This window comes from Globicephala melas, chromosome 8 (assembly GCF_963455315.2).
Source record: "Globicephala melas chromosome 8, mGloMel1.2, whole genome shotgun sequence".
Lineage (NCBI taxonomy): Eukaryota > Metazoa > Chordata > Mammalia > Artiodactyla > Delphinidae > Globicephala > Globicephala melas.
In genome coordinates, this window is record NC_083321.1 from 99,542,945 (window position 1) to 99,556,379 (window position 13,435).

Genomic DNA, 13,435 nt, shown 5'->3' on the forward strand with positions numbered 1-13,435 from the left:
AGAGCCGACGGAACGGGGAGTCTGGAGAGCTTGGGTCCATCCCGGCTTCCCCGGCACTCCCCTCCCCCTCAAACACACACACTTCTCTCCTCTTGGCCTCTGTCTCCGCCTCTGTAAGAGGACCATTTGCTTCGGGCGGCTCTTCTGGCCTCACGTGTGGTTGAACTCACGGTTGAACCAAGGCCAAGGAAAGTCTTCTAAGAGAATGTGCAGGCACGTCTGTGTGGCCGTGGTCCCTGTTCCCGGCCTCCTTCCCTTCCGGGAACACCTCCCGGTGGTCGCCCTAGGGTACTTGCTCCACCCTCCAGTCTGAGGAGGAACCAACGCCCCACGTCCCTCTCCACCACTAGGGGGCGTCGTGAGCACACCTGGGGGGTTAGTGTGGTGCTGGCAGACCCTGGGGACAGGGAGGGGGGATCTGGAACCGTGAGGGCTGAGGCTTCCGCCCCGAGGGTGCAGGTGGCAGTTCCGGGAGGCCTGGGGAAGGGAAAGCACCCTTGACCGTGGGGTGCCCTCATGGCCGCCAACCCCCCCGAGCTGCCACCAGCCAAGTCCCGCCCCCCGCCCAGGCCAGAGCTGGTACTGAACAAAGCAGGGCTGCGGGTGCACAGGTTGTTTTACAGCCCTTGCTGTATCCAGTCAATCCTGGTGGCCCAGCCTGGGAGCATGTCCAGCCGCTGGTCCCTGGGGCTCCCTGCGCTCAGCTATTAACGGTGCGGCCCCGTTTCTCCCGCCACAGATCCTCCATGTGAATCCATCCCATGATGCAACATGCCTCCCCAGCCCCCGCTCTGACGATGATGGCCACGCAGAATGTCCCTCCCCCTCCCTACCAGGACAGCCCACAGGTGAGTGTGACTGACCGCCGGGAGGGGTGTGGTGGCCTTCCCGGGGGCGGAGGGCAGGGCCAGGCCTCCCTCAGCTCTTCCCCTGCCCGGCCTGGGGCGCCTCTCTGAGAGAGCCCGGCAAAGCCAGACCCCTGAAGGGAGTCACGCCCTTGGCAAAGCCCTGGGTTCAGATCCCACCTGAGGAGCTGTCACCGGCATGGAGGACCGTGGCATCCCAGGGTGCTGCACCTAGTCATGGTCCTGTGCCACACACTCCCACCCCCACTCACTGCTCAGAGCAGACGTCAGACAGACACACTGAACCCCGAACTCGGGGAGACCCAGGTACAGGTAAATCAAGTGTGCCTCTGAGTGTTTGGGGAAACTCTTGATCAGAGGTTTCCTCTGCCGGATCACCCTAGTCACTGGTCTCTGCCTGCCTGTTGGAGGAATCTCCCTTCTCTTCAGGACTCTGTCAGCTTCTATCCAGAAAATGGCCAGGACTGTTTCTCTACACTCTCCCATCCTTTCCTCGGGTTCCCAGTTTCCATCCCTCAGCTCAGACACGGCAGACCCCGCCCGGGTTCTTCCGAGACTCCCAGGCTGGCTGCACCTCCTGCAGGCCACCCTGTCTTCCTGTTCTCTCCTCTCCTCCTCTGGAAGCCTGGCCCAGCTTCTGTGGGTTGCTCTCTGGAAGTCCTTGAGACCAGTCACTTCTGAACTTTGCTTCCGCGTGTGCGCCTTCCCTCCACGCTTGGTTCTTTGAGACTCAGAGTTCATCATGAGGCTGTGCGTTCACAGAAGGCTCCACCTCCGCACTTCCCTGTTTTCTCTATTATTAATTGAGTACGTATAATGTGAAATGCACCCAGCTAGCGTATTCCTTCATTCATTTCACAAATGTGCAGTGAGCGCCTACTGTGTACCAGGCCATCGTTCTCATTTTTTCTCCATCGCTGGTCTTTGCCCAGCTCTGCTATCCATCACTCATTAGGCTTTCAGACATAGCCCTTCTCCTGACCACAGGGAAGCTCTGTGCCATATGGAAGGGACACGAAGACGCAGACCCAGGGTGCATCACTTTAGGTCCTGTGGCCCCGACACCTGCAGCCTGCTGTGAGCATACGGTGCTGCCCTATCCGTCCTGTTATCCGCCCATGAAATGACCGCTCTACAGGGTGTCCAGCACGCGGACCCCCACTGACTCCTACCCCTGTATAAGTGCAGAAGCACTGACCTTTGAGCGCACGTCCTTTTGTCCCACCCCCGACCCCGCTCCCAGGTGTCAACTCCGTGCTCCTTCCTGGGCTCTCCCCACCCTAACCTCAGCTTCAGCAGACCCTCTGTTCACGTCAGTAGCTCTCCACAAATGACTGTGGGTTGGACTTGGCGTTTGCACAGTTCCTCTGTTCGAAAGCTTCCAGGTGTGCAGCTATGTCAGGACCTTTCCCTCTGTGGTCAGAACCAAGTCGGCCTGGACCAGTGGAGACCTAGGAACGTAAGGGCCATAATGGGGAACAAGCACCATCCTTCCTCAGTAGACCAGACCCATCTGCTGTCTGCTTAGGCAGTGCTGGGGAACCTGGGGTATTGATGAAGAGGCAGGAACATCAGCTCCAGTTCTTTTGTAGCTGGATGCTGGTCTCCGAGCTCCACAGTGGGACTGGGGTATGGCAACCGTGACACTGCCTGTGTTTAACAGGTGGTAGGTGCCGAGGCCCACACTCCCATCCCCAAGGCTCAGGGACAGACCAGGGTAGGGCCAGGAGGTCAGAGAGCACTGGATTGGCACAGCTGGTGGCGGCTGCCTCTCTGCCTCCGGCCCCACCCCCTGTCTTGCCTTCCTGGGAGAAGTTTGGGTTTGGTGGGCATTAGCAGGAGAGCTGCAGCGAGGGCCTGTGTTGTCCAAAAGTGCTGACCCGAGTGCAGTGAAATAGAGAAACCTAATTGAACTCTCAGCATACAGCTGAGGATTCATCCATCCCAGCTTCCGAGGGAGGTGGGGGGGTGAGATTGCAGCCCTAAGGCGCTCAGCCCCCCGGAAGCCACCACTGAGGTGCTCTAGCCTTTTGGGGGAGGAAGGAAGGCTCCAGTCCCCCATCCAAGGCCTCAGAGCAGAAGCCCAACACAGGGGCTGTCCCAAGGCTCTCTTCTCTGAGGAGCCACCAGAACCTCACCATCGAAAATACTCACATATACGGCCAAGGAATAATTTGTTCCGGGGAAGCCACACATCTCCCTGTAACCCCAGCGGTCCAGGAATGAAGTCTCAGTGTCCATGGGAAAGTGACCAGGCCAAGGCCTGGGGTCTTTATGGCCTCGGCTAGGCCACTAGGCTGTGGCTAGATTCCCATGGGCCTTCCCTGAGCCAAACTGGTTCCCAAGGAAACTGACCAGGATGGGGGATCATGGGGAGAACTTAGGGCATGGATGGAATGGGCGGGGTGGAGGACATGGGTGAGGTCTGCAGGACAAAGTCTTCTGACTCACGGGGAAGGGCTGTTCTCTCTCCAGAGTGCTAGACTTGGAGGCCAGCTGGCTTTCGGGGCGCCCTTCTCTCCACTCTTCGGGGCTTCTAGGAGTGGCTGCCACATGGGAATGTCTTCCATGCATTTTCTGCTGGGGAACTTGTTCTTCCTCCTGCCTTCTTCCCTTTGTGCTGTCAGAGGCTGAGCCCCGCTTCTCAGGCGAAGCTCATCACCCTGGCGAATCAGCCGCTTTTTGACACTCAGTGTTCTCAGGAAAGCCAGGCCCAGTAGGAGTGTGGGCCAGGCACACAGGGGAATCACTTCCTAAACGGGGCTCTCTGGAGGGGATCCCCCACTTCCTGTTCATTCCTTCAGGTCTAATCTCATTACTTTTGGACTCAGTATGACTTGCTTTCTCAAGGCCTGGACTGCTGAGCACATCTCTTTTTTTTTTTTTTTCGATACGCGGGCCTCTCACTGTTGTGGCCTCTCCCGTTGTGGAGCACAGGCTCCGGACGCGCAGGCTCAGCGGCCATGGCTCACGGGCCCAGCTGCTCCACGGCATGTGGGATCTTCCCGGGCCGGGGCATGAACCCGTGTCCCCTGCATCAGCAGGCGGACTCCCAACCACTGCGCCACCAGGGAAGCCCCTGAGCACATCTCTTTATCACCTCCTCAGAAACCCAGTTTCTGCCACAGGTAGAAATGGACAGTCTCTGCTACAAAGTCCCCAAAATAAAAAAGGAAGGGAGAAGCAGGGCCCTTCCTCTGAGACCCATGCAGTCATTTTAATAATGTTCCCGTTGTGCTAAGGGCTAGCAATACCGAGCATAATCTATTCAAATGCACAGGAGAATCTCACTTTGGAAAATTAGGAATCTGCATTAAAAAATTCCCAAGCCCCGGACCTTCTTTATAATAAATTAGAATTTTTTTTCAAGGCAAGTTCTTAACTTGGCAATTTCATTTTTGAAGTTTGGGGAATAAAGTTATTAAAAATGAGGGAGGCTTTTTCTTCTTCCCATTTTAGTCCAGAAGCATTAATGGTTATGGCCCCATGCTATTTGGGCACAAGGCAAGTGGTATGACAGCTAAGCAGCTTCTGGCCCCTCAGTTCTGTTCCAGTCCGTCCTGGGGACACTCCATGATTACTTGTAAGGATGTCGCTCTGTGTTTATTGTACACTAAAGGCAGATCGTAAGTTTAGAAAATACAAAAGCAACAACCCACTGGAACCCTTCCTGTGGCCTGCTTCCTCCTTCTGGTGGCTCCCTGTTAAATACTGTCGGAGTCACAGCGCCCTCTGCTGTCCACCTCCTGTACCTCAATTCCGGCATGATGCACCTGAGTCCTTGATCCAGACCCTCACTTTATGCCCCAAGAGGTAGAGCAAGTCATGGGGACTGTGGGAATTCTACGATGATAGTTTAATGAAAACATTGTCTCCAGGGAGACCTGGATATGAGCTAGGCATGTGGTCCCTCCATTCAGTGCCTACATCACTCTTCCGTTCCTTTGCATCTCTGCCTCAGCCTGGCCAGCTGTCACCTGGATTTTCCCAATCCCTCCTCTCACCACCCCAGCACCTCCCCTGATCCTGATGGGATCCTCTGCTATTGTCCCCCTCTCCCGGCAAGTACCACTCCAGTCTCCCTCTCAGAATTTTCGTGGTAACACCACCACCCTCTCACGTCATCCATGCACTCTCTCCACCTCTGAAATGTCATTCAGGTTCTCCCATTTCCTGTAACACTCCATGGGCAACACCACCCACCAAGCAGAGTTCTCCCTCTGTAGCTCCACCAGCAGTTTTAGGAAACTGTTAGGTTTACTGGAGGAGGCAGCAGCTTCCCTACCCTCACCTTAAACACCCCCGTCCATACAACACGCACAAACTCCTGCTATCAGCAACGTCCCCACGCTCTTCCGCAAACACAGACACGTACCTGCTGTTCCACAAATACCTTTGCCCTGGGCTTATAGGCAAGACAAACATTTTATCTGGTCTATATGTGTATGTATTCAGTGCTCCTCTGTCTGCGTGTCCCCAGCATGTGGGCCGCGTGAGCATTTGACTAGAAAGCAGAAATCCTAGTGGGATCCAGCCTGAGCCACTAGGCACAGCCCCGTATGAATGTGGGCACTCAGTTCACAGTTTGGATTAGGAACCGACTGCTACGCAAGTAGCTGGGTGCTTATGTAGCATGACGTCACGATGGGTGATATTAAAAGGGTTCTGGTAATTCACCAAGGATGCAGCCTCGTTATTGACCAGAGGGAGGCAAGAAAGGCAAAACTCTCAGTCCAGGACCAGTATGGGAAGCTCATTTCAGAAGGAAGTCAAGCACTTGCTTGGGACCCTCTGTCCCCCTGCATCCTTCTGCAACCCTCAGAGCCAGGAGAACGGCGTTCAGGAGCGCAGGACGCTGTGCTTGGAGATACCCATCTTGTACCAGGAAGGCTAAGGCTGGGCCAGCCGTGTCGGGGGAGGTCAGACCCGTCTCTCTTGCCCTCTGAGTACCTTCTTTCCCTCCCTGTCCCGGCATCATTCCCCCTCTGCACGGAGCCAGGGGAGCAGACATCTGGGGAAGCTGGATGGGCTTTGATCAGTTATTAGGATCCCCATGCTGGTTTCATTAACCGGAGGGGGAGGGGGAGGGAGGGGGCTGGGGCCCCTGGCTGTGAATCCCGCCCCCCTTTCCAGGCCATGCAGCTGGGCCGGGCAGAAGCGGGTTCAGATGTTTTCACACTTTACATTCCTCTCATCCCTTTAAGGGCTGGAGCCCCCTGCCTCGAAGGGCCTCCTGTTCAGCTGCTGGTGAGACACATTGGCTCTGCAGCAATAGAGTTAATTCCACAGCTTTGAGAGTCCCCCTAAGCCTTTTCTGTGGCTGTGATTGACGGCTCCCTCTGCCCCTGGGGCCAACACCCCAGGGACGCTATGGGTGACCTGGCTTCCCTCACTTTGACTCATCAAAACGGACTCTTCTCTTTCTTTTTTATCTTCTGCTGGGCCTTTCTTCTCTCTGTGCACAGTGACCTCTCTCTCTGGCCTGCTTGGGCCACCCATGTCTTTAAACTGGACGTGTCCCTCAACTCCAGCTCACACCAGACCTGGATTCTTCAGCGTGGCAAAGGCAAAAATAGCCTTTGGGTCTGACTGTGGGGCCTTATGCCTCATTTAGGAGACAGTGGGCTAGGAACAGGACTTTGCTGGAAGAAACACTCTCTCTCATGGCCTTGTTTAGGGTTTTTATTTGATGAACTTCCTACCTGAATTCTTATATTTACCCAAAAAACACAGACATTTTGTCTATCCTCTTGCTTCCAAGCAGAATGAGTGCTTTAAACAGCTACAAAAATAGTTAATGGCCCGAGTAGACAAAGCTTAAAATAAATCAGGAACAGGTGATCCATCAGCAGCGGGCCTGAGGAGCTGGAACCTGCTTTGCCCCCCTTTCCGGTTGATCTGCTAGGAGCTCCGGTGCCTGCGTAGCCCGGCGGGAGGGGGATGGGTGAGCGCGGCCCTCGTTGCGTGTTGTCTTTGGAGTCTGTGGTTTGGAGGAGGAAGCGTGGGCTGAGTCAACTCAGTGCGGTAGAAATTCAGGAACCCACTGCACTGCTGATGAATTATACAAATGTGGACAAGTAATTACAGCACTATTTCTTTCACTCACTCAGCCGTTTCATAAACATCAGGTGCTTTCTGTGGGTCTTGCAGACCCTGTGCCACGTGCCGGGGACACAGAATTAATAGTTCCCGCCCTAGTGGAACTTATTTGGGGCCATTCTGCATCGGTAAAGTGGGAATAACTTCTGCCCTCCCTGCCTCACCGGGTTGTTGCGAGTGTGGGTGTGAAAAGTCCAATGGTGTTTTCCAGCTTTCTTTCACCCATGACCCTGACATTGATTTTTTCACTCTATCTTCTGTACGTCTCCAGTAGCGAAGATTGGATTGAACTTTAATTACTCTCCTTTGTATTGGGAACACAATAGGCATATCAAGTATGTGTTTCTAGCTGTAAACACACTCCCTTACACACATACACAAACATACTGGAACTCACTGGTGTGGGACTATTATACAAGCGAGGGGTCCTCCAGAGATGGATGGGAAAGACCGTGCCCAGGAAAGTGCACGAAGCTGGGAGGTGAAAGTCCACAGCCTTCGTCCCTTTAGCCACGGGTCAGCAACCTGCAGAAGTGCAGGCACGGCGGCAAACACTTTCAAGCCTCATTTTGTAAACCACTGCCTACAAACCCTTTTAAGTTAATTGATTGCTTAAGACCCCCATTTTATACCACGAGGTAACTTTCCTGTGGTTTGTTCTATCTGGTCGGTCCTGGGATGAGAATGTAGGTGACCCAGGCCTGCTGTTCCAGGAGGCTCTTTCAGCGAAATCGGGCTGCCCTTCTCTGCCTCCGGCCCTTCCTGTCCCTGGGCTGACTGGGTTGGGGGGTATTTGGAGGAGCCATGGTTGACTCCTCTGGATCCCTGAGACTTTTAACACATCACTCTCTCATTTCCTCAACCAGTCGGTCATTCAGTCATTTAACAAACATGCTGGGACCCCATGGGAGCCAGGCATGATGATGGGAGCTGGGAATCCAGTCCACTCAGGGAGACAGACAAATGGGGGCCCGAAGTGTTATGGGGTTTAAGGTTTGACGCACAGGCAGATAAGGCGGGGGTCCAGGCTACCTGGGCAGGAGGTGTGGAGGACTGGGAAAGGCTTCCTGGGAGAGCTGATGCTGCCTCCAGCTGAGTCTTGAAAGAGGGGTAGGATTGCATGTGATGGGGGGTTGGGGGGGGCAGGGTGGGGAGGCGTGGACAGGTCCTGCTGAGGCAGCCCCAGATGCAAAGGCATAAAGATGTAAAGCATCGGGTGGGTTCAGGCACCCACACGCAGGAGGGTCTGCTGGGGTGCGGGCAAGGGGTGGGGTGCTGTACCGGAGACAAGGCTGAGTCCGTTAGCAGGTCCCGGCCTGGGGCGCCCTGTGGGCTGTGCCCTCCCCCAAAAACCATCTGTTGTGCCCCCCACCTGTTCAGGCCAAACCTGATATTTACTAAATGGCTTCAAGCCCTGACCTCATCCCAGGTCCTTGGACTCTCTCCTGGTTGCGAGGAAACCAGATCTGGCTCTACTGGCTTGCCCTGGCCCTTCAGGGAGCGTCAGCCCCCCTGGCAGGCCCAGCCCAGCTCAGCCCAGCCCAGCCCTGCCCTGTTGGAGCCTCAGCGGCCCCTAGTGGGCTGGGCCTGTGCAGCCCCCCATGTTCTCAGAACACAAGGCTTCCCTGGCCTGGTGGGCCAGCTCTGGGGATGGGCAACCCGCACCCTGCCAGGTCAGAAGAGGGGTGTCCCCTTAGGAGGGGTGTCTGTGCTGAGTCATGCCGGCAAGGTGCAGACCTAGGTTGCCCAGGGTTTGCAGAAAGGACCTGTGGGAGGTGCATGGATGTACGCGTCGTAAAGAGCAGGGCTGCTGCAGGGGGACAGGTGTACGCAGGGGGACATGGGAGGTGTAGGTGCCAGGGTGTCTAGGGCCGGGTGTGGACAGGCAGTGGGGTTTGGATTCAGAGGACAAGGCTAGCAAAAAGAAGCATTAAAAATGCTTAGACACCGAGATTCACTGAGCCTCCGGGGTGCGCAATAATGTACCCTCACATATGGTCACTGTAGGCCTGGCGAGAGGTACTATTAGCTCCATGTTTACCTGAGAGGGAAACTGAGGCTCAGAGGAACTGAGCCATTAGTCCAAGGTGACATCGCTAGCGATGGGTAACGTCTCCTTCCACGATACCACGGCCCCTCTCCCTATGCCGGGGCCCACGCCTCGCCCACTTCTCTGGGTGCTTATGGGAGAGAGGGTTCCTTCAGCAGGGTCAGGACTCCCAGGGCAGCACAGGTAGCGGAAGCAAAAGTGGCCAACTGGAGTGTGGGCCGCAGGCTGCTGGCTGCAGGGATTATGTTAACGGTAACCACCGCGCTGAGAACCTATGAAGGCCCGCTGCTTTGCATACATTATCTCATTTAAGGCTGACTACCCTGCACCTTAGCTATGACTACTCCCGATGTGTAGATGAGGACCCTGGATCAGAAAGATTGACCAGCTCTGGGCTGGATGCCCACCACTCCCAATAAATATGTGGTCGGGGACTGTGACGTCTCTGTTGTGGCCTGAGGCATTCGGGGTCAAGAGGGTCCATGTGCAGCTGAAAAGGTATCAATGGATGGGAAGGCCCACCCACTCCACACCAGTCATCCCTGCATCCCGTAGGTGCTGTGGACACTCTGTCTCAGACTCTGGGGCTGCAGCTGGGGCTACAACAGATGTGGTCCCTGCCCTCCAGGATGCCCCAATCTAGTGGAGGGAGAGGCAAGTGGGCAGACGTGGCTGAACGGTGTCCTCGGGGCCTGGAAGCCCAGAGCAGAGGGCCCTGACCCGTAGCTGATGCTCAGCCACATCCACTGAGGGAGGCAGCCAACCTCACGACAGTGGTGAGAGGTCGGGAGCGTCAGTGCCATCTCAGAGATGAGTAAACTGAAACCCGGAGAGGCAAGGGTACATGTCCAAGGTCGGCTAAGCGAGTGGCAAAGGCGGGAATCCGTTTTATCTGATGCCAATGTCTCGTGCACACTCCCTCCCTGGGGTGCTAGAAAGACCCTGGCAGTATCCCCCATCTGAGCCACCTGCTCCCACCTCCCAGGAGCAGAAGGGAGGAGCTCTCCGTGGCAGCTGGCGGAAGGCGGCCGCTGCAGGTCTGTGCGCCCTGAAGCTTGAAGCCCTGCACGGTCAGGGAGGCGAACACAGTTGCACTGAGCCACCGTCAATTAACAAACCACCCTGCGCTTCCTACTTGGGTTCCACCGGAAGCACCGTTTCTGGCACGACCAGTGTTTGGGGAGTTGATCTGTGAGGTCTTTTGGGGGCTGGAGAGATGGGGGCCGGCGACAGGATGGGTGGGCTCGAGGGAGACCCAGAGCCTGATGCTGGGGAGTGACACTCCATCTGACGCTAGTGCCCTTCCCCTTCTGCCCCTTTCCACCCAGGGGAAAAGTCTTCCTATTCTCCTCTTCAAAGAAAAGTAATTAAATACGATCACTCCCGCAGTGTGATTTAGTCAGAAAGCCCTTGGTTCCTGTCTCAGCCTCGGCAGAAACTGTCTGTGGTCTCCAGCAATTTCTCTGCTGCAGTGGCTTCTGTTTTCTCATATGTAAAATGGGAGTGCCACCAACCCATTGCACGAGATCCCTGTTGGACGTGAGCCCCCAGGGAGAGACTTCATTAGCTTGTTGGAACACAACGTGCCACTCTCCCCTACAACTGGGAAAGGGCGAGCCTTAGCAGGAAGGAAAGTATCAGTGGGGCGTTTCAGTGTCAGTGAGGGCGACTAGGTAGGCAGGTGAGCACCTTGTAAACCACACCACACAGCATCCGCTGCTCATTTTCATGGCCAGACTAGACTGTCGGAGAGGCTGGATCTCTCAGCCCCTGCAGGGCATCAGGAACTTTCATCTCAAGGTGTCACAAACTGAGAATCTGGACAGGGCCCTTTTGCTCCCAGCTTAATGCAGGGCTGGTTCCAGCTGGATGATAGAGAAGAGTCCAGTGGCTAGAGCATCTATGGGAGGCAGGAGGACGGCAAGGACCCTGTGTAGGTTCTGGACCCAGTACCGCAGCTCCCAGCGGGCAGGCCCTCCTGGGGAATGCTGCCATCCTTCCCCACCCGCTAGTCGTTATCCTATTCTCTTAATCAAGCCTCACAGCCTGCCTGGGTAGGATGTCCAGTGCCGTCCTTGGAGGAAGGCTCCGGGTCTGAGACCAGCTGTGGGCACACCAAGTGGCCTCATAGAGTGTAGTTTCTTCATATGCCAGATCGAGGAGAATAGGAGAAAGTTACCTGGAGAGAAACTCTGACACTAGTGGTGTGCTGATAAATGTTTAACAACCAGCTCTCTGGTTGGGGGTTAGAAAGAGGATTGATTTGCAGCCTTTGCCAGTTTCTGTGGTGTAATTACTCCCACCATGGTCAGCTTCAGGCTACCGATATGATATCAACCGGCTTGCAAAATTCCTGACAATTTACCAGTTGGCTTTCATAGGCCAGAGCAAGGGATCTCCACCCTCCATCTGTCCAGCCTCTCCCCCCGCTTCTGTTCTTTAGGCCTAGAACCTTCCCCCAAAACCTCACCACCCGACACCCTCATCCCCCTGCTCCTGGGCCCTGGGACAGCTGCGGGCCTCTCCCTCTGAGCTCCAGTTCTTGAGAAATGGGTGTCTCTGGCTAGAAGAAGAAATCTATTTGAAGATAAACATTCTCCCAACCTGGAGGAAATGCAGAGTTTGCTGAACTGGCCCCCAGGAGCTAAATAAATTTGAACCATCGTCCTCCTCAGGCCAGCTCTGCTCTCTTCTCCCCCGTCCCGGCTCTCTGAGCCCCAGTAACAGCCTCTCAGCTGGGGCCGGCGCTTGGGATGCTGACAAGTGACCGCTTTTTTTTTTTTTTACATCTTTATTGGAGTATAATTGCTTTACAATGGTGTGTTAGTTTCTGCTTTATAACAAAGTGAATCAGTTAGACATATGTTCCCATGTCTCTTCCCTCTTGTGTCTCCCTCCCTCCCACCCTCCCTATCCCACCCCTCCAGGCAGTCACAAAGCACCCAGCTGATCTCCCTGTGCTATGCGGCTACTTCCCACTAGCTATCTATTTTACATTTGGTAGTGTATATATGTCCATGCCACTCTCTCACTTTGTCACAGCTTACCCTTCCACCTCCCCATATCCTCAAGTCCATTCTCTAGTAGGTCTGTGTCTTTATTCCCATCTTACCCCTAGGTTCTTCATGACCTTTTTTTTTTTCTTAGATTCCATATATATGTGTTAGCATACGGTATTTGTCTTTCTCTTTCTGACTTACTTCCCTCTGTATGACAGACTTTACACTTTCCTCTGGGCCCCAGCTGGGCTTTTGGCCACACCTTCCCCCAAAGTCCTGTCTAGAAAGGGGAGGTGAGAGGAAAAGGAGCCCCTCCCCTCAGTCCTCCCACTCCTAGAAGCTCATCTGCATAGAAACCCCTTGTGAATTCCTTCAAGGACACGAGGAAATTCACCCTTAGTGGACTGAGCAGAGCAGAGCACACCAGCCTACCCTGTATTTTACGCTTAAACGAGCCGCGCACGTAGCCGTGCATTGCTTTATGAAAGATGCACGTGCTGGAGTTGAAGAACTACAATCACCCCTCCATATGGGGAAAACTTTATAGAGTTTCCAAAGCACTTTTACACACCGTACGTCATCTAATCTGAGCCCCACGCCAACCCTGGGCGTGGGCAGTGGTCATGAAAGCACCCTCACGGCGTCCGAGCCTGTCACTGTTAGAAGGAACTTCAGATGTCACCTACGCCAGCCCACCCAGCTAGAGAGCGTCCATCGCCTCCGCGGGAGTCTCTGCTTGGCCCCTGCACCAGTGAAAACTCACCACTTCCGGGAGGCAGCCCAGCCCAGCCTTGGAGAGCTCAGAGGCTTGGAAACTTACTATTGGGGTTGAGCCCAAATGTGTCTTTGCATTTTACAGCCGTAATGCATCGGTTGTAGTTTGACGCTTCAGGGCATACAGAACAGAACTGACACAATCTAATCCCTCATTCAGATATTCAAAGGGGGCTCTCACGTCCCTCCATCTCCCTCCCATCCCCCAAATCTTCCTTAACATTGCAGATTCCTGCAAATATTCCTCAGAATCCCTTGAGCAGCCTGGTCCACTCTCCTCTGAGTGTACTTCCCTGCCCCTGTCTCAGCTTAGTAGGTGGGGCTGGAAGCTTTGTGTGAGCTGTGCCTCTGCTGATGGGTCCTCACAGAGGATCAGTTTGGGGTTTTTGTTTGTGTGTTTGTTTGTTTGACAGACGCAGTACACTGTGGACATACTGAGCCTTCCGTCAACTGAAAGGTGCTGCTAAACGATGTCTCTCCTGTTCTGCACTTATATTATCGATTTTTTTTTTTTTGGCTGAAGTGTTGGAAGTGTTAAATTCCAACTTATTAGATGAGAATTAATCTTATTAGACTTAGCACGTTGCCAAAATCTGTAAAGATCGTTCGGATCCCGGTTTCACGTCACCCATAAGTTTGTTGAGCGT

The 13,435-nt window shown here is 54.6% G+C and overlaps 1 protein-coding gene across 13 annotated transcripts in view; it reads left to right on the forward strand.

Annotated features, from left to right (window-relative positions):
* PKNOX2 (PBX/knotted 1 homeobox 2) overlaps nucleotides 1-13,435 on the forward strand; it is a 309,100-nt gene that overhangs the window by 226,820 nt on the left and 68,845 nt on the right. For 8 of the 13 annotated variants that reach the window (XM_060304245.1, XM_060304256.1, XM_060304248.1 and 5 more), the window contains one exon: nucleotides 740-848. The exons of the other annotated variants lie outside the window; for them this stretch is intronic. In XM_060304245.1, coding sequence (XP_060160228.1) covers nucleotides 762-848 — 87 coding nt within the window. In that variant the 5' untranslated portion in view covers nucleotides 740-761. The remainder of the gene's footprint in view (nucleotides 1-739; nucleotides 849-13,435) is intronic. 13 annotated transcript variants of the gene reach the window in all.